A 19,389-nucleotide genomic window follows, 5' to 3' on the forward strand; every position below is an offset into this window, starting at 1 on the left:
GATGGAAATCAGATTAACAATCGCCACAGGTTAAGAATAGAGATATGCTAGGGAGTGTGCATAAGGGGTAGCACAAAGGAACTTGTGGTAATGAAAGTTCAGTATCTTGGTTGTCTGTGGTGGTTATATTTACAAAGCTACACGTGATACAAATTTTGCACAGAACTATACTTACACACACACACACAAATGAAGGAGTACATGTAAAACTGGTGAAATCTGAATAAATCTTCAGTTTCCTGGTTCTGAGATTGCACTATAATTATGAAAGATGTTACCATTGGAGGGAAATTAATGAAAGGCATACAAAACCTCCCTGTACATTTTCTTGCAACTTCCTGTGAATTTATAATTATTTCAAAATAAACAGTTAAAAGGGGGGAAAAGTTAGGTACACTGATGGATAGATAGGATATATAGATAAGTATGTGATAAAGCAAATACAGTACAATGTTAACTGTAGAAACTTTTCTGCATATTTAATATTTTTTCATAATAAAATACTGGGGGAAAATATTGGAGAAAAAAATCCCATAAGGAACACAGACACCTACAGGTTCAGGATAGAAATATGCTAAATATAGAAAGGCAATAATAAATCTCACAATATCTTAGCAAACTCACAATAAATACCTCATTCAAACAGACCAATCTTCAAATGAAATATTACTAGTGATATTACCATTGTTCCTCTTTACTACACCTTTGAAAATGTTACCCATCCTTCAAAGTCAAGTTCAAATGCTACCCGTTCTTTTAAGTCTTCCTCCAATGTTTATATTAAGTGGCTCACTTGCTATTTATCACACAGCCCCATTTTAGTTTTATATCTTTCTTCTGGTATTTTTTTTAAAAAATGACTTATCTATGTCTATCTTGCTCATTGGACTATAACCTCCTAGGATCGTGTTCTTCATCTTGGTTGGTCATGCCATGCCACAATTTCTAGGAAAATGTTGTACCCTGTAACAGGATACCCAACTATTGCTGAATAAATTGGAGTCCTCTAAATTCATGGGAGCAGGGGAGGCTTTTTAAGAGCTCATAAAAACTGTCACCTAAATTAAGTTGGACATATTGGGAGAATAAATAAATTTAGCAACTATTATATTATGTTTTGAATACAAGTCCACAATCTCATACACAATTTGAAAATCCAAAAAGTTCTCAAAATTTAAAGTTTTGTAAGGTGGTGCCAAAGTTCATTTGGCAGCAAAATCTAATCTGAACTGTTTATTCCTCTTACATGTAAACGTTCATATGTTTTGCTGCGGAAATACTAATGTGTTTGATTATGGGGCCTCAGGACCTACTGGGGCTACTATATAATATATGATAACTACTCTATATTACCTTCCTAAAAACAAAAAAGTTGAAAATCCTGAAATACATTAAGCCCCAAGAATATCAGGGACTGCGGACCTGTAGTTAAAACAGCCATACAAGCAGAACTCCATCTAGGTATCTGATATAGCAGAGCATTAAAATGAGTATACCATGCATATCCCACTTGGTTTTCAAACCAACTCACTGGAGCTCCAAAAAAGGGATTTAAAGTTTTACTAAAAATCAAGATTCAAGTGAATTCCACTAAAATCCAACTGGGATAAATGGAAAATCACAACAAAAGGAAAGAAAGGAAAAATTTTTAACATTTTGCTTGTGCTGGGAAAACAGTTACATAAGAAATCTACTTTATATTTTAAAATTAATTTTAAGTGTCCCTGGTTAACTGATGGGTTTTACTGACTTAAAAAAAAAGACAATATGACCAACAAGTGTACATTTACTATACAACTGATTTTTTTTAAAGAACTGCCATAATGATAAATATTTTTAATTTTTTTTTTGGGGGGGGCATATTATTGACCGGTTGACCCAAACCCTAATTGTCCTAGTGCTCTATCTCATCAGGGTAGGGTAATCCACCTACTTTCTGGATTTCTTTCTTCCTCTATTTTGTTAGTGTTAAAAATGGAAATATCTTTTCATGTCATTAGAAAAAAATGATGAGCATAAGCAAAGGGTTTCAATAAATAAACTTAAATTTTTCTGAGGATTTCATAGGACACAAAGTTACTCTGCCCAATTTAAAAAGTCAGATGAATGGCAAAGCAGTTAAAACTTTCACACACATTATATCCATACCAAGCACTCATCTCCATTACTTGAATAAATATCTACTGAACTACTAGCACCAGTCTGATCTTCCTTCATAAATTACTTTTCATTACTCCAAATAAAAGCATTAAACATTGATAAATTTACCCAACACACTTGGTATAACTGATACAGAATACTAACAATGCTGCAAATACCTCCCAATGATGACCAAAAAATGGAGAAAGAGTTTCTAGTAAATCTCTATAAAGAATTTTTAAATGGTGTTTTCCTAAACAGTAAGTAACCTTGCATTTGATTGACTTCAGAGAAAATTAAACAATGTAGTTATTCAAGAGGGAGAAAGTACAAATTTTCTATTTATTTTCTCATACCTGAAGATTGACAAAATCCAGTATGTGAAGACAGCACTAAATTTTCAGTCACAGGCTTTATTTTCTGCTCATCACTGCTCCCCTCACCTACAGAATTCTGATCATCATCTCCTATATCAGAAGAAGATGAGGAAGAAATGTCAGCCTGCTTCCTTTTAGTGCTTGTTCTTAGGGAGTTTCTCATTTTCTCCTTCATATTGCCTGCCTTCTTTTTAGCTGAAGCTCTTTGTTTCTTCAGCTTTTTATTATCTTCGGAACTCTCCTCAACATCAGAAGATGATGAGCCATTTTGTACTTCCTTGGTATTTCTCTTTGAATTTAAATTTCTTCTTTCCCTTAATTCGATTCTTTTTGGTCTCTTATCAGAAGAATCACAACCATCTTCTTTCATGGAATATTTCTCAGTATCAGATGATGAACAATCTTGTCTCTTCCTTGAACTCTTTTCAGGTAAGTTGCACCTTTTCTTCTCTCGACTGGATGTTCCATTCTTACTCCTCTTATCTTCGGAAGAATCACAACTATCTCTTTTCCCTGGTAACTTCTCAGCATTATCAGATAATTCATCCTTCTTTTTAGAAGTTTTATCTTTTATTTTTTTACTCTTCTTTTCCCCATCAGTTGTGTCATTCTTACTTTGTTTTATGCCTTTAGGAAAATGACAAATTTCTTCTCCTTCGGGTAATTTCTCAGTGCTATCAGATGATGATTCATACTGTTGTTCCATCTTAATTACTTTTTTCTTCAAGTCTGTAGTTTTCTTTTCTTTTTCTTCAGTTCCCTTTTTGCTCTGCTTGTTATCATCTTCAGAGGATTCATCACTCTGTTCTTTCTTTGGGAACTTCTCAGCAACATCAGATAAGCCACCTTGTACTTTCTTACACATTTTGGTTTTCAGATACTTACTCTTTTCTTTAGTTTCAGCAACCTTTTTGTCTTCTGGAGAATTAAAACTCTCCTCTTTCCCAGAAGAAAGCTTATCAGCACCATCTGAGGAAACACTTGGCTGCTGCTTCTTAGAGAGTCGATCTCTCAATTCCATGAGAGTCTTGTCGTTATCAACTATGCCTTCTGCTGAAGAGAAATTCTCTCTCTCTTCTTTCCTTTCAGCATCATCAGATGATCCTTCCTGGGCAGTCCTCAAACTTTTCTGACCTTGATTATCCATTCCTTTTTTGCTGTGTTTTTCATCTTCAGAAGAATCATAATCTTCTTTATTTGGAACTCTTTTTGTTGTTGTTCTGGCAGTCCCGATTTTACTCATACTCTTTATCTCCTTTTCTAATTCTGAGTCATAATTAGAAGATTCAGACTGGTTTTGTCGTTTCTTTTTAGAAATTATAGACCTTTTAGCTGATTTGCCTTTTTTAATATCAAAATCTGAGCCAGAAGTAGAACTTTTTCGTTTCCTTTTTCCTTTATCATCTTTTCCTGTTTGAGTCTTTACATCATACAAAGTCTTCTCATGATTTGTATGAGGTTCATTAATATCAGTATCTGAAGAAGAACTGTGACTCATCCTGGATACTTCTTTGAGGATTGCTAGCATTTCATCAGAATCTGAATTTTGATCCACAGTCTCTGACTGCTTAGATTTAGGCAATTTATTAGGTTTAGGATTATCTATAGCACTGTCAGAAGAATTCCGCTTATCCTTTTTTCTCATTGAAACTGATAGTTTTTGTTTCTCCTTAACGGTGTCATTATTTTCTTCATCTGAATTAAATGTTGTAGGGTTGGTTTCTGCCTGTCGCCTCAAGGGTGTAGTCTTTACACGTGGGGATCTTCGAAGATCAGATTCTTCTGAAAGTAATGGAACTTCACTTTCAACCAAATGCTCATTATCATTCTTTTCCTGTTCAAGTCCACAGTTCTCCAGCTTGGGGTTCAGACAAGAACTTCTATAGCTATCTTTATCTTGTGGAACTTCCTGACAATCAGCACCTTTAATTGGGGAATTAGAAAGGGAAACAGGGGTGAGTTTAACATATAATTCTTTTGTTACTTTAGCTGTTGTTTTTGATTTAATACCTCCTCTGTTGTCTTTTGAAGTAATATTTAATTTTACAGAACTCTCCAGTTCTTGCTCAGTTCCACTGTTGCCATCTCCCTGATAATCTGCTGAACTCTGAACTTCCATAGCAGTCTCAAGATTCTCAAAAATGTCTTCTGGAACTGAGGAAGGAACAGACACAATATCCATGTCTAAGTCTTCAGAAGTGTTAGCAGGTTCATACTGAGGTTCTTCTTTTTTATCAGATTTTTTATGTTCACCACTGGGATTTTTATTTGCTCTTTGTTCCTCTACTGCAACACTCTGATCCACACGCTCACCATCTACCTGCTTTCTTGACAGTTTAGCTTCTGATTTTGAAAAATCCTTCCTTTCCAAAGCACAGGGTTTTTCCCCTTTTCGTACTTTTGTTTCAGACTTAGCATCTATGACTTTATGCTCTTTGGTATTTTTCTCTTTGTTTACAGCATCCAAAGCTCGAATCTCTGAATTCAAATCTTCTTCTAACGCAAGATGAGCTTTCTTAATATCAGCCAACACAGATTTAAAAGTCTTAAGCTGACGTAACTTTGTAGCAGAATTGATTTCTGAATTATCCGTTGCCTGCTTCAAAAACTTAACGTAACTGGAGTTCATGTTGGCAGTAGTCTCAATCAGTTTCTTTGCCTTCTTAATCATCTCCTTGGGCACAATTAGTGCTGAATAAGAGTAGGTTACAGAACCAGAACATGAATCATCTAATTTCTTTTCTTCTCCATTACAATTTGAACTGTTTTTCTTTGGAGAAAATCTGGGTGCATGGTCATATACTTTACTACTCTTTTCATTGTCAACTTTTATCTTCTTCTTATTTTGTTGCAACAACTGTTCTAAGTTTTCAAATACGCTGTTACATGCTGTGACCAAATCCAACAAAGGCTCCGGGTGACAAATGTAGCAAGACCATTGGTTGTTTTCATCCATTATTGTAGACAGCTCCTTTCGACCAAGGTTGCGTAGAATGCATTTCTTGCAGAAGGCATTATGGCAAAAGTCACAACAAATCAAGTTTCCACCTTCTGCACACCATCTGAAATTATTTAAAGATTAAAATATTATTCTGAAATGAAACACATTTTAAACCTTTACAGTATTAAAGCAATTTAAAATTTCCTGGCAGCAATTTTAATAGCAAAGTAATTTTGGTCATTTACTTATTCTTTATTAGAAAATTAAAAGACATAAACCAAGGACTTCATGGAAAAGAACAACCTTTCATGAAAGATATCAATGATGATACTATAAAAAATAGATCTAGTAACAGACTATGTAAGAATTTCGCCTCAAAAAGCAGACAACACTGAATTTTAGTTCATCTTGATTTATTACCTACCTACACTGTTCATCCATTCCATCTGAGTCACAGCTAATATCATCACTCATGTAATATTTAAAGCAATTCTATTAAAAAAGAAAAGGGAAAGGGGAAATTTATTCAAAACTGTTAACATTCATAAAGGAGAAAAACTTTATTTTTTAAGTCATTAAAAAAGTACAGGGAATGTGTGTGTGTGTGTGTGTGTCTGTGTGTGTTTTAGAGAATCAAAGCGATAACACTGTATTACCCCTACGAGTACTTTCCAGACACAGGAATAGCTCAAGAAATTAATTCCTTGAAATAGATTTCCATATCATCAAGTACCACTTTTCCTTACATAAAAGTTGATAAAAGATTTTGGTAAAGCAAATTTCTGATCTCATATGACTAGCTACCAAAGATCTACATAAAAATGTATTAGATGTTGCTATAAGTTAATAATAATTTACTAGTCATCATATATAAACAGCTACTATGTATAGAGCTGAGCAACAGTATCCTACATTAACCCATATTATCTTTAAATCTCAAATACCTACTGTGCAAGGTAGGAGGTATTACAGCCCAATTTGAGAGAAAAGGCTTTGGTTCATTAATATGTAACTAAATCTCCTAAAGTTATACAACTGGAAGAGGCAAAACTGGTATTCAAATCCAAGTCTGAATGACTTTAAATTCTTTTTCACTGGGACTGGAGAAAAGGGAAGGTTCCATGCCCACTGATGAAAACTACTGATTACTGAAATGGGCTAGGCACAACAGACTGGCCCTTAAAAAAAAAAAACCAATCACGTATGTAAGAAAAGAGAAAAGCAATGCACATTACAAATCCAACAATATAAAATTCAGCTGTCACAATTTAAAACTAGAAGCTACAACATGTACCCTAAACAGGCTCCTGGCTGAAATGAATTCAAGGAAAGGAGGACACAAATTACTAAAAGATGGAGTAAATTTAGTACATTTAAGGAGGTCTACATCTACCAAAAATTCATACAAGATCTAGAACTGGAACTCTAATTAAGGAAAGTCTGGTCTGCCCCTGTAATTCAAGGAGGCGTTTTATTGGGAAGCAAACTAACCAAGGATTAATTTTAGCAGTAATATGAGTTAGGGAAATGATAACCTTGAAATTATAGATATTTAAAATTAATTCCAAGGTATTACTTGTAAAAAAAGTTTACACAGACTGTTAAAACTATCTTCAATACATATGAAACATTTTTAATTCTATTATCTCCAAATTATGTGAAAACCCTGCTCCACATGGAGAGTTCAGATTTGGGTAATTAGGCTATGTAAGAGGGAATGTTGTAAAACATATGTGTGCACACATATATACTCTGCAGTTTCCCAAGACACCACACTCTCCCTCACCTCTGAGCCTTTGAATACCATGTTGCCTCTAGCCTAGAATATGCTGAACCAATCCCACTTTGCCAAGCTAATTCCTATTTATATTTCAGGTACCACCTACATCATCTCCATTATAAAGCCCCCCACCACCCAACTCCAAATTACAAAGGCTTCCTGTGTGTTCCCAAAGTACACAGTAACTCCCCTATCATAGCACTTATTGGGCCTTTCATGTCTGTCTTCCCCACTACATTATATGTCCTCCAATGGCAGAGACCATTTCCGTCTTCATCATCACTGTGCATCAAAAGTCTGACACATGTTAAGCATTCAAATATTTGTGGAATTAATTATCAACAGATCATTACATACCTTACAAATAAGTACTTGCAGTAAAGGATGTCTATAAATGGAATCTTTTTGAAAATGATTGACCTGTTGTCCACAAGCGGTACAGCTCACAATCCCATGAAGCCCATCTTCTAGGAGAAAGGAGTGACCATTATTCACACATATACACACGTACAAAAAGATATATACTTTAGTCAGCATTTCCCAACATTCGAATTGAAAATTAAATACCTCATAATCCTTGAGAAAATGACATTTTGGACACAAATACAAAGGTTAATAATTTTACAGACTTACTAAAAAAATGACAACCTTGACAAATTGCAGAGCTAATTTGCTCCCTTTTACAGATACAAACCCTGTTTCTTACAACAACTTGATATAACATGAAGAGACTCTATAAAAAAAGTTCTAAAAATAGGGGTCAAGAGCTCTTTTTCATTTTGCTACTGCTTCACAAAGAAATTCAGGATCAGTTCTTAAAGAATGGGGAAGTGAAATATATGGAATAGATTCTTTTGTAACCCTGTACTTAAGTTAGGTATGCCATAAAGTTTTTATTCTCAAAATGGAATTGTCTACACAGATCCTTTCAATATTATGTGAAAACCTGCTAACTTTATATTACCAATTTCCTTCCTAAGAGTCCCTTCAATACTATCCACAATCCCCATTAACCTGCCTTTTCTCTATGTCTATTCCATATCGGCACTGTCTATTATTTCCAAATAACGACAAATAAGATTTGCAGGTATATCTATCTTGACAGCAAAACTTCAGAATGGCTGCGTTTTGACAGAGCCCCATTCCACAGTTTCTGCAGAAAAACAGATGGAAGATAACCTACACAAGAATAAAGGGGACCTCTCCTGCCTCACTCTCGTCCATAGTTCTGCACGGTGCTTCACAATCTGAGCTGAACATTAGAATCAGCCAAAGAATCTTTTAAAAACAGGGACAGCCATTCCCACCCCTAACCCACTGAATGGGGATCTCCTGGACACTTTTTTCTTTTTTAAGTTTTACAGACGACTCTGATGTGCAACCAAGACCTTGATCCAAATAAGATGGTAGATTATGATTCAAAAGAGGCCAGTGAAAATGCCTGCATTCACCAAAAAAAAAAAGTGAATGACTTAAAAAAAGAAAAAAAACCTGTCTCTATCCCTAAATAAAAGACAAAACAATAAATACATTTCTCACCTTTTAATTTTCTATTTTGTGTTTTTCTTAGTTTTAAGATCCAAAGCACCATGGACCCAAGCATTATCACAAATATCTTTATTTGCATAAGTTAAAAAAGTTTAACCAAGGTATAAGGGCACCATGATACTTTTCCAGAAAATACAGAGAATTTGAAGACCTACTATATAAGCTGCTAATATTTTCCTTTAAATCATATTCTCCTCCATTAGTTTTGATCTTGAGTATTCATATATTCTGTATTTCTTTTAACATAAATAAATATACAGTGTGCTTTTTCATGTCAAATAATGATTGCATTCATATAAACAAGGTAACAAAAAGCTAGAGTTTGAATGCTCATCCACTGTTAGATAATATTAAGTATCTTCTATGTGCTTTTGCACATATATCACTCAAGAATTTTAAAAAACTAGGTGATCCATTGGAGACTTTCTCCCATCTGTGCACAATGACTCATATAAAGGATATTCATTGCAGTGTTAATTAGCAAATTTGAAAAATCTGAAAATGAAAATTAGAAATAATTTCACATTTGGAAAATGGATAGTGGTTTACTCATACAACTAAATTCTACAGAAGAGCAAAAAGTAAAAAAACTAGATTGTACATTTACTGATATGAATAGATGTCAAAATCAATATTGGATGAGAAATGCTACAAAAGGATATATACAAGATACTACTTTGTATACTTTTAAATGAAAAATAAATGCTGTTAAGAATAAAAATATGTAAAGAAAAATATAAAAACATGCATGGAAACACCACACATGCATACAAACGTCAAATAATCACAACCTGAGGTGTGAAAGGAAGGATATATAGATGAGAGTAGGACTAAACCAATTAGTTTAAGTGAGATCTTATTTAAGTGAGATCTGAAACAAATATTGTAAAATGCTCAAGTGGTACTTTAGTATACATACTTGTTTCTATGCATGCATGTTTTAAATTTTTATTTTTAGCTATGAAATATCTTCATGATTATAATATATATAGTATATAAATGGAAAAGCGGCATTTTCAATTCTGAGCTCAATACATTTTATCAGTTTTAAAGAAAGAACAAAATTATTCTGCCATATAGAAAAATTAGGTGTAAAATATGTTTTCTAACAATTAAACTAGGGAAAGGATATCAAAATAGGCTATGGTATTTAAAAAACAATGGCTCCTGAAATGATCAATATCTTTGTGTTTAATTTTGTTTCAAATCATTATAAGATTATTTTATGTATAAAGTTTACCTTCTTGACAGTTTCCTATATTAGAATTCAATTTTAGAACTAACTTTCCTAGGAAGTTTGAATATTAACTAGCAATTCAGTACCTCAGATCACTAGTTTATTCGTACATGTGTACATGAGTAAACATAGTTAAATTTCCTGTGTGATTTCCGACAGCTTAAAGATGTAGAAAATCATTAAGACAAAAATTAACATGAAAGATTTTAAGTGCTATTATATGGCTATAAACATACATTTTCCCTTAAGCACAATATAAACATTCTTACACAGAACACTCAATAAAATGTTCCAGAGACATATCAGCTCAGACCAAATACCAGCAGCATAGTAAAGTGTCACTAAAAACACCCTCCCCAATGACTGTGGTTCTTTTTTATTCTCCTTTTAGCTGTTATCCACATTTGAGACACTGACTGCTCCAGAGTCCCTCCCCAAAAGCCACCAATTAGATATTAATTTTGACACAATACACTTAGTTATCTGTCTTCTCTAGAGGACCCATAATCAGAAATAAAAAGAAGAAACTCTTACTACTGGTCCTTATCATCACCTTCTACTTGCAGATTCTCTTATTTTAAATACTACTTAGCTTTGGTGAGCTCTGTTGTTGCAATGGCAGTTTCCTTACTATGAATTAGATTCTCAATGAATCTTCCTTATGCTTGAGAGGGGTAGAACACCCCCTTGTGGACAAAAGACTAAACAACATTTCCTTGATTTTCTCTAACAATCTAATGAATTATTGAATCTGAAAACCTATATATATATATATATACACACACACACACACACACACACACACACATATATATACATATATGTGTATATACACATATATATACATATATGTGTATATACACATATATGTGTATATATACTATAAACACAGATATATTTTACTAGTACCATCAAGATATCACATAGCACTGAAATTAAAATCTTCACAAAATTTCACCAAGAACTATGCTATAATTTCACAATGTACATGATAAATATTTAACAGACACGCTTCCATTACACTTCTATTTAGAAACTTAGTGTCATGTTCTATCTTTTAGAGATTCATTCTTCCTACAGTAATGGATTCTGACTCTCTTAATCTGCCCAAAAAATACATACAGGTACTATTTTAAACACACACAAACAAGTGGGACACATACTCCACTGTCATAAATTTTTAAATGAATCCTCCTTATGCTAACTTTCTACAGATGATTAGCCAATGGTTGTGTGTATAAGTGAGGGTAGACCTACAAAGGGAAAGGCGGCTCAGACAGATGGAGGGAAGGTTACTAGCTCTAGTTCCCATCTCCTTCCTACTCATCTCTGCACTGATATCCTTAGATCAATAGATCTCTGACTTGAATGCACATAAGAACAAACTGGGGCAGAGTCTTGACATCATCCTCAGAAATTCTAAATTGTTATGAGTGGAGTCAAGGGACTTGCATTTTTAATAAGCACCCCAGGTGACACTAATGCAGATGTCCATCACTCTGTGAAACAATGTTTTAGATATGTATAAAGTTACCTGAAGGCCACAGGCAAGATTTTATCCAAATCTAAAATTCTTTCGGGGTGAGAGGGAACACATGGTATTCTGGCATATAAGCATTACAGAACTAACATGTGTAAGAAGGAAATAGTAAGCTTCTTGAGATAACTTAATAGCCACTGAAGGCAAAGGCATTTTGATAAATGGTGTTTAACCTTTTCTGCTTCAGAGCTCAGAAAGAAACAGAAGTTATTTTTAAGTAGTGCTTTTAAAAAACAATGGGCAGAAAAGTGGAGGTATTTTTAGTAAGCACATCAGATTTTCCAATATGGTCATAAACAGCACTTTAAACTCATGTTTTCATTTTCACTTGTATTTACCTCCGCGTTTTTTGAGATTTTCAGTTTTCATTTTACTTCTGCTTCTAAATTCAGGCCCTTTAAAATCATCTTTGTCTTCATTCAGCACTGGCTCTGGTTGTACAATCACTGTACCTAGAATGATTTCATTTAAAAAACCATTACACATATTAAATGTGCAAGTGAAGTACAAGACTTCAGTTCAGATAAAGCCAACATTGCTGGTACATAGTTTTGTTTCTTTCAAGTTTTCAGTATTTGTATAAGGACCTCTCAAGAATAAATAAAACAGGGAAATAGTAAAAGGGCCAGGTGTCAACAGATTACTTTTTGGAATATAGTTCATAAAAATGGGGGGGGCAGTATTATGTACTGATTCATAACAGAAATGTGTGAATAAAGTATAAAGCCTTAGCCCAGTTCTGAATTTTATACTGCCTATCACAAAAGCTGTTCTGAATATGAACATCCATGCTAAGTTCCACAGTTTAAAAAAACAAAAGGATCAGAAGAGAAAATTTTAAAAAGACATCCTATTCTTCTCATAAGCCAAATCATAAATGCAGAAAAAGATTTTTAAGGGGTTGTTTTATATTGCTTTGGGGGAGGATAGTGGGGGACAATGTGAGAAGTTAATTCTGCTATTACTGCTATACCTATTCTGTGGCATTTCCCAAATAATACATCCAAGTTTCAGTACCCTGCAAAGTCCTTAAAGAGTTTTAAACAAAGACTGCCTTAAGATACTTAAGCTCAAGTGCTATGACAATAAATTGCAGAATGAGATCAATTGTTGGTCCCTATGGAAATCTTTTAGAAAGAATGTACTTTCTTAGCTATAAAACATGTGAACTGAGGAGAGAGGCTGCTAATTCAAGTTTTCATTTTAATCTCTCAAGAGCAAATAAAGCAGGGGCATAGTAAAAAGGGTCCAGGTCTCACATTTACCTACATTGCTGGGCTTAGTAATTGGGCATTACTGACAACAATTAAGAAAGTACAGTCATCCCTCAGTATCCATGGGAGATTTGTTCCAGGACCCCTTGGATACCAAAATCCGTGGACGCTCAAGTCCCTTAAATAAAATGGCATAGTATTTGCATATATAACCTACGTACATCGTCCTGTATACTTTAAATCATCTCTAGATTACTTATAATACCTAATACAATGTAAACACTATGTTAATAGTTGCCAGCCAACAACAAACTCAAGTTTTGCATTTTGGAACTTTCCAGAATTTTTTTCCCCAAATATTTCTGATCTGCAGTTGACTGAATATGCAGATGCGGAACCCACGGATACGGAGGGCCAACTGTAAAATCTGGTAGTTGTCAGGGGCTGTCTCCCTGAAACATGGGTCCATGTTATTTAGCGAGCAAGTTTTAGCAAGGTATAGCACCTACTTAAATGAACTTCTGAGTCTCTGAAAAAAGAGGGGAAATAGGGCACAGAGGATTGAGTTTTTACAAACTGGTAAATATAAATAATCTCCACACACAGAAAAAAACCTTTATTCACAACAACCATTTCACATATATACTCTCAGAGAAGCCCTGGCATTTGAAAAAAGCTAAAGATTTATAGTTAACCAAAAAAAACCAGATTTCTTTCTGAAGATTCTTCTCTAAATGGAAGCAAAGCAGCAGAGTGGAAAGAGCACTCACTAGCTTTGGATTCAGGCAGACCTGGGTTCAAATCTTAGCTTCTCAATTTAAAGCTGAAAAAGTTCCTTGAGCTCTGAATTTGTTCTTTCATCTCTACAAATAGAAACAGTAACTACCTTACAGCATTGTTTTGAGGATTAAATAAGTTAACTTTTTAAGAGTCTGGTACTTACACATACTCAATATAGTATGATAACAATAATTATAATCAAATTTAACCTTATGAAACAGGTCTATTTTTGGTTTGGTGGGAGACAATTACACTTAGTTCAGGTTCGTAACATCCCATACTAACTCTCTTCCACAATATCATTAAAACAAAGACTGGAATTCCTAGTTCTTAGCTCACCCAGTGGCCATCATAAGGACTCCCAGTGACAACCACTGAGAATGTAATAATCCAAAGTGAGTCACTGCCTATGGGACTCAGACTCCCATGTTAGTTGTTTCTGCCATAGGCCACCAAAACCATTACATAAAATTGTCACAGATGATTTTCAAAGCCAAGTAAATGGTAGGCCCATCAATTTTCCTTCTCTCTTCTTTCTCTCATTCATTTCTTTTCCTCATTTCATTTCTCATCTATTATAACTCCCAATTTGTCCTAGTAAAGCAATGTATTATTCTCCTAACTCATCATTTTTTTAAATTTCCATAATCAAAAAATGTGTCACATAAGCATAAGTAGAGAAAGAGAATAAAGTAGTAAACACTGCTGTAAATGATCTGTGAGAATAAATTTGAAAAATCTGCTAAGAGCCTTTAAACATATTATTCAATAAAGAGAAAAATCTAAACTGTTGATTTCTGAAACACTATGAAATTACCAAGACCCTTGTCATTCTCTCATCATGTAATCACACTGCTCTCAGACTTGGGCTATGAAAAGTCCAAGATTTTCATTTGGCTTCCCCCCTCCCCACCCCTGCCCAGGCCCCAATCTAATCAATGCACTTTTAATATTAGAAATGCAACGGTTGAGAGGAAATGTAACAAGGCATTTTTAAAAAGATAATTACAAGAAATATACCTAAGTCAAATTTAATAGGTAACTTCAGCTTTGCGTCTTAGGGAATTTAAGAATGCAGTAAGACTAAACTAGACTTTAAATGTTTTCTTAAGAAGTTTTCAGAGTATTCATTATGTTTTTCTATAAAGCAAACACATTAAAATTTACTGAACCAAAACTTAATATACTAAATTTTTAAACCAACTTCCACATTCAAGTATAATTTGGAAAATAAAATCCCTTTTCTAAAACCCAATGGAAAGAGAAAATAAGTCTTCTTCTTATCAAACCTGACTGAATATTCTAAATTTTGAACCTCAGTAACACACATTATCATTACCATACTAATACATTTCCAGACCATCACTATCAAAATATTAGGTTTGGTCCTTCACACACAGCTTAAAGTAATCAAGTTCCAATTTTATAGTAATGACATTTAAAAATGCATTTCAACTTTAACTTCATATGAAAAATTAATACACTTTACCTTTTGGCAAGCTTTGCATAGTAATATCATTTTCTGAATTTTCATTAGAAGCATCTTCATTTACAGTTTCATCCAAAGGTTTTTCATCATCAGATTCTACATACTTTGTTACAATTGAAGGTTTCCTATGAGAGAATTAAGTCCACAGAATTATGGACATTTCTGCTATTGGAAAAACACCCAAGTAACATAAATAACATGTTTAGATTAAGCAGTGGCTCTTAACCAGGGATACATATCAGAATCACCTAGGGAAGCATACATCTCTATACCATATAACTGAATATTATGATTTAGTAGGTCTTGGGAGGATCAGAGCATGTGCATTCTGAAAAAGCTATGAGGAAGATTTTAAAGGGAACTCCTATTTAAGAATCACTACTTTAGGGAATAAGTTAATAACAAGCAAGCTGTGATTATTAAGAGACATTTCCACTGGTTCAAAAAAGTAAAAGTCCAATAGAATAAATTGCAAACTTCTAATACAAACTACACTCCACAGTTATATTATGCATTACATTATGCTTTGAAGTAGTTTCAGTTGTTACGTACAATTCACTTTGACAATTTAACACAGACAAGTATTTGAACCACTCTTTGATCTTCTTATAACTTCCTCATAACTATGATGGCTACCAGTCCCCATCCTAGACAATTTCATATAACCCTAAAAAACTCAGATTGCCTCATGAGGCATTCAACATTTCATTTCCCCTTTTCTCCTTGTTTTTAAAGCACATATATTATCTGACAGAAATTATCTACATATTGCCAGGGCCACTAATATATAATAAATCCCCTCCTGGGAAATTTTTAATTAAAATTAAAAGTCAAGTGATGGATACAAGAGATTCATTATACCATACTGCCCTTTTAAAAATATATATGTTTGTATAAAATAGTTTACTGAGAACAGAGTGCTTTAAGTTTAGAAAAAAAGATTATTCTAAGAAAAAGAAAATAAAACAACCTGAAAAAGAAAGTAACTTTTTTCCCTTCAACATCAACCAACCTCTTTGATCGTGATGATCCTGATGATTTGGATTTTTCTGAAGAGCTAGCTCCCTAAATGCGAGAAATAAATACAAAGGTGAGTAAAACTCTCAGAGAAACATCCCTACAATTCACTGTTTCCCTATACCAAGATGTCTAATATAGTGATAGAATGAGATATAATTTTTATGGCTGAAGTATTTTTCTAAAAGGAACTTCAAAAACTAATTCTAATTTACTCTCAAGTTTCCTTGATTTAAGATTAATTTTTTTCATTAAATTGTTACTGTTGAATTTTGAGGTACAGAAGATGATACACTGCTATATCATGATCTCGGCCTAAGCCAACAAAGACAAAACAAAGGTGTAGAGGTAATCAGATCCCAACAGGGGCAGAGAGTTTTAAGGATCTAAACATGTGTCACTTTCTCTGTCCTAACATATGGCACAGAATACCTTCTACGATTTCCTTTGAGATACTAAATTTACCTTGGTTTTGCCAATATAATCAGTATATTTTATTGGATTCAATTTTTTACACTAGGTGGGAAGAATCCTAAAACTGTAGTGTAGGCTGGGGTATCAGGTGAAGGACCTCAGGATGGGTTCCAATAATACTGCTTAAGAGACTCTAAAATACTCAGTTTTGAGAGATCTCAGAACCATGGGGTCATGCCCATAACAACCACCTTGGGCACCACTGTTGCAATATAATAACACTCAAATACCTATCTGTTAGCAAGCCTTCAGTTGTCTGACTTTAGCTATACAGCTGAAGCAAACCACAACAATAACAAAAACAATGAACACCATCAAAAAGTGGACAATGACCCAAAATGAAGTACTGTAATAATACTTGGGTATAACAGTAAACTCAAACACATGCATGTATTAAATAAAAGCAACCTGATGACATACTCTAGTTGATTAGCATTAATTAATAAATATCTTTTAAATGCTTCAAATTATTCTTACCTCTTCCTTGCTGTTTTCCATCATATCAGAGTTATTTCCAGAACCACTGACTTTATCTTAAAAGAGAAGAAGTAAAAACATTATTTATCTCTTTGGTGCATTATCAAATAGAACACCAATACCTACGATTCCATGAACCTATTTTTCAAACTATGTAGTATGGCAGTATTGGTAGTACTTTACTCACATTAAAATATAAGAGTTTTCTATCAACTATACTCCAATAAATTTTTTTTAAATAATATTGCTTTGGTTAAAAAAGAGTTTTCTGAGTGGCATGGACATATATACACTACCAAACGTAAAATAGATAGCTAGTGGGAAGCAGCCACATAGCACAGGGAGATCAGCTCGGTGGTTTGTGAACACCTAGAGGGGTGGGACAGGGAGGGTGGGAGGGAGGGAGACACAAGAGGGAAGAGATATGGGAACATATGTATACGTATAACTGATTCACTTTGTTATAAAGCAGAAACTAACACACCATTGTAAAGCAATTATACTCCAATAAAGATGTTAAAAAGAAATTCATGTAAAAAACCAAAAAAAAAGAGTTTTCTGATTAAAATCACTCTCTTTTGACACGCTAATCCCTTCTGAAACAGCATTTCTGAAAAGAGCAGTTTGTAATCAAAATATTTCCTACTGTAATTGTTCAAGGATTTTCTCTTAGAAGAAAATTTAAGTTCCATCTTCTACTAAAAATAAAATCACATTAACTGTATTTTCCTTTACCATAAGACACTAAAAAAAGAAAAACAACTTCCTAAAGGAAGCAGAGGGAAGGAAATAATAAAGATTAGAATAGAAATTAATGAAACAGGGAATAGAAAACAATAGAGAAAAATCAACAAAACCAAAATAAGTTCTTTGGAAAGATGAATAAAACTGAAAAAAAAAAACTTAGGCTAGATGGACCAAGAAAAAAAGGAGACAAGATTCAAATTACTAGAATGAAAAATTAAAGAGAGGATGCCACTACTTACCTTAAAGAAATGAAAGGATTATAAAGAAATATCATGAACAACTGTATGCCAAAAAATTAGATAACCTAAATGAAATGGACAAATTCCTAAACACACACAAACTACTGAAGTTGACACAAGAATAAAGAGACAATGTGAATAGACCTATAACTGAAAAGACTGAATTGGTAATCAAAAAACTACCCACAAAGAAAAGCAAAGGTCCAGATGGTTTCACCACCAAATTACACCAAACGTTCAAAAAGAAAAAAAGCATTAACACCAATTTTTCACAAACTCTTCTAGTAAAAAAGGAGGGAACACATCCCAACTCATTCAATGAGACCAGTATCGTACCAAACCAGAAAAGATACCACAAAAAGACCAACATCACTTATGAATACAGATGTAAAAGTCCTTAATAAAATACTAGCAAACTTCAAAAGAATGAAAGACATGTCTTTCTGCTACAGACTGCGAGAAAATACTTGCAAAAGACATATCTAATAAAGAACTATTATCTAAAATATATAAAAAACCCAAAACTCAACAATAATAATATAAACAACATGATTAAAAGCAGGCAAAAGATCTGAAGACATTTTACCAAATATATGCAAATGGAAAATGAGCATATGAAAAGATGCTCCACATCATATGTCATTCGGGAATTGGAAATTTAAAAAATAAGATAACACTATATACCTATTACAATGGACAAAATGCAGAACACTGACAACACAAAATGCTGGTAAGGATGTGAAGAAATAGGAACTCTCATTCACCGCTCAAAAAAATGCAAAATGGTCCAGCAACTTTCGGCAATATCTTACAAAATTAACCAAACTCTTACCACATGATCCAGCAATCACACTCCTTGATATCTACCCAAATAAGTTGAAAATAAAGTCCACTCAGATGGACTGCACACAGATGGTTTTAAATATTTTTACTTATATAAACACCTTCGAGTTCCGGCAGAGAGCGCGGTGAGAAGCGGATCGCGGCCTTCTAGCCCGGGGCCCTCCAGGGCCCTCCAGGCCCTCCGGCCTCTGGTCGGCAGGTGAACTGGGGGGCCCCCGGGACAAGCTCAGGCTGTGTCTTACCGAGCCCCAGAGCCCTCGCCGCAGCCGCCCACTGGCAGGGCCCGAGCCTGGAAGCAGCAACAAACTGCTCCCGCACCGCCACTTCCGCGACCTAATGGCGGCGGCCCCTCGGAGCCCAGATCCCACCCACCGCCGGGTCTCTTGACCCCACGCTGCAGGGGTTAGGCAAGCCTCCGTCACGCCACGGAGGACGTCGCGGCGTTGGGCGTGGCAGGGTGAGAAAAATAGCGGCCACTGGAACACTGCGGAGGGCCATTAGAGCTTCGAGGGCCCGGGAAGGCTCTATGTGGACGCCAGCTCAGCCA

At 34.4% G+C, this 19,389-nt stretch overlaps 1 protein-coding gene across 1 annotated transcript in view; it reads right to left on the bottom strand.

The window, feature by feature from the left end:
• ATRX (ATRX chromatin remodeler) overlaps nucleotides 1-19,389 on the bottom strand; it is a gene marked incomplete at its 5' end in the record, with an annotated part of 197,408 nt that overhangs the window by 157,276 nt on the left and 20,743 nt on the right. The window contains 7 exons of the mRNA XM_082646836.1: nucleotides 2,496-5,578; nucleotides 5,882-5,949; nucleotides 7,595-7,704; nucleotides 11,901-12,014; nucleotides 15,046-15,170; nucleotides 16,058-16,110; nucleotides 17,014-17,069. Of these exons, the coding sequence (XP_082502962.1) occupies nucleotides 2,496-5,578; nucleotides 5,882-5,949; nucleotides 7,595-7,704; nucleotides 11,901-12,014; nucleotides 15,046-15,170; nucleotides 16,058-16,110; nucleotides 17,014-17,069 (3,609 nt within the window). The remainder of the gene's footprint in view (nucleotides 1-2,495; nucleotides 5,579-5,881; nucleotides 5,950-7,594; nucleotides 7,705-11,900; nucleotides 12,015-15,045; nucleotides 15,171-16,057; nucleotides 16,111-17,013; nucleotides 17,070-19,389) is intronic.

This window comes from Grampus griseus (genome assembly GCF_964374135.1).
Source record: "Grampus griseus genome assembly, chromosome: X".
Lineage (NCBI taxonomy): Eukaryota > Metazoa > Chordata > Mammalia > Artiodactyla > Delphinidae > Grampus > Grampus griseus.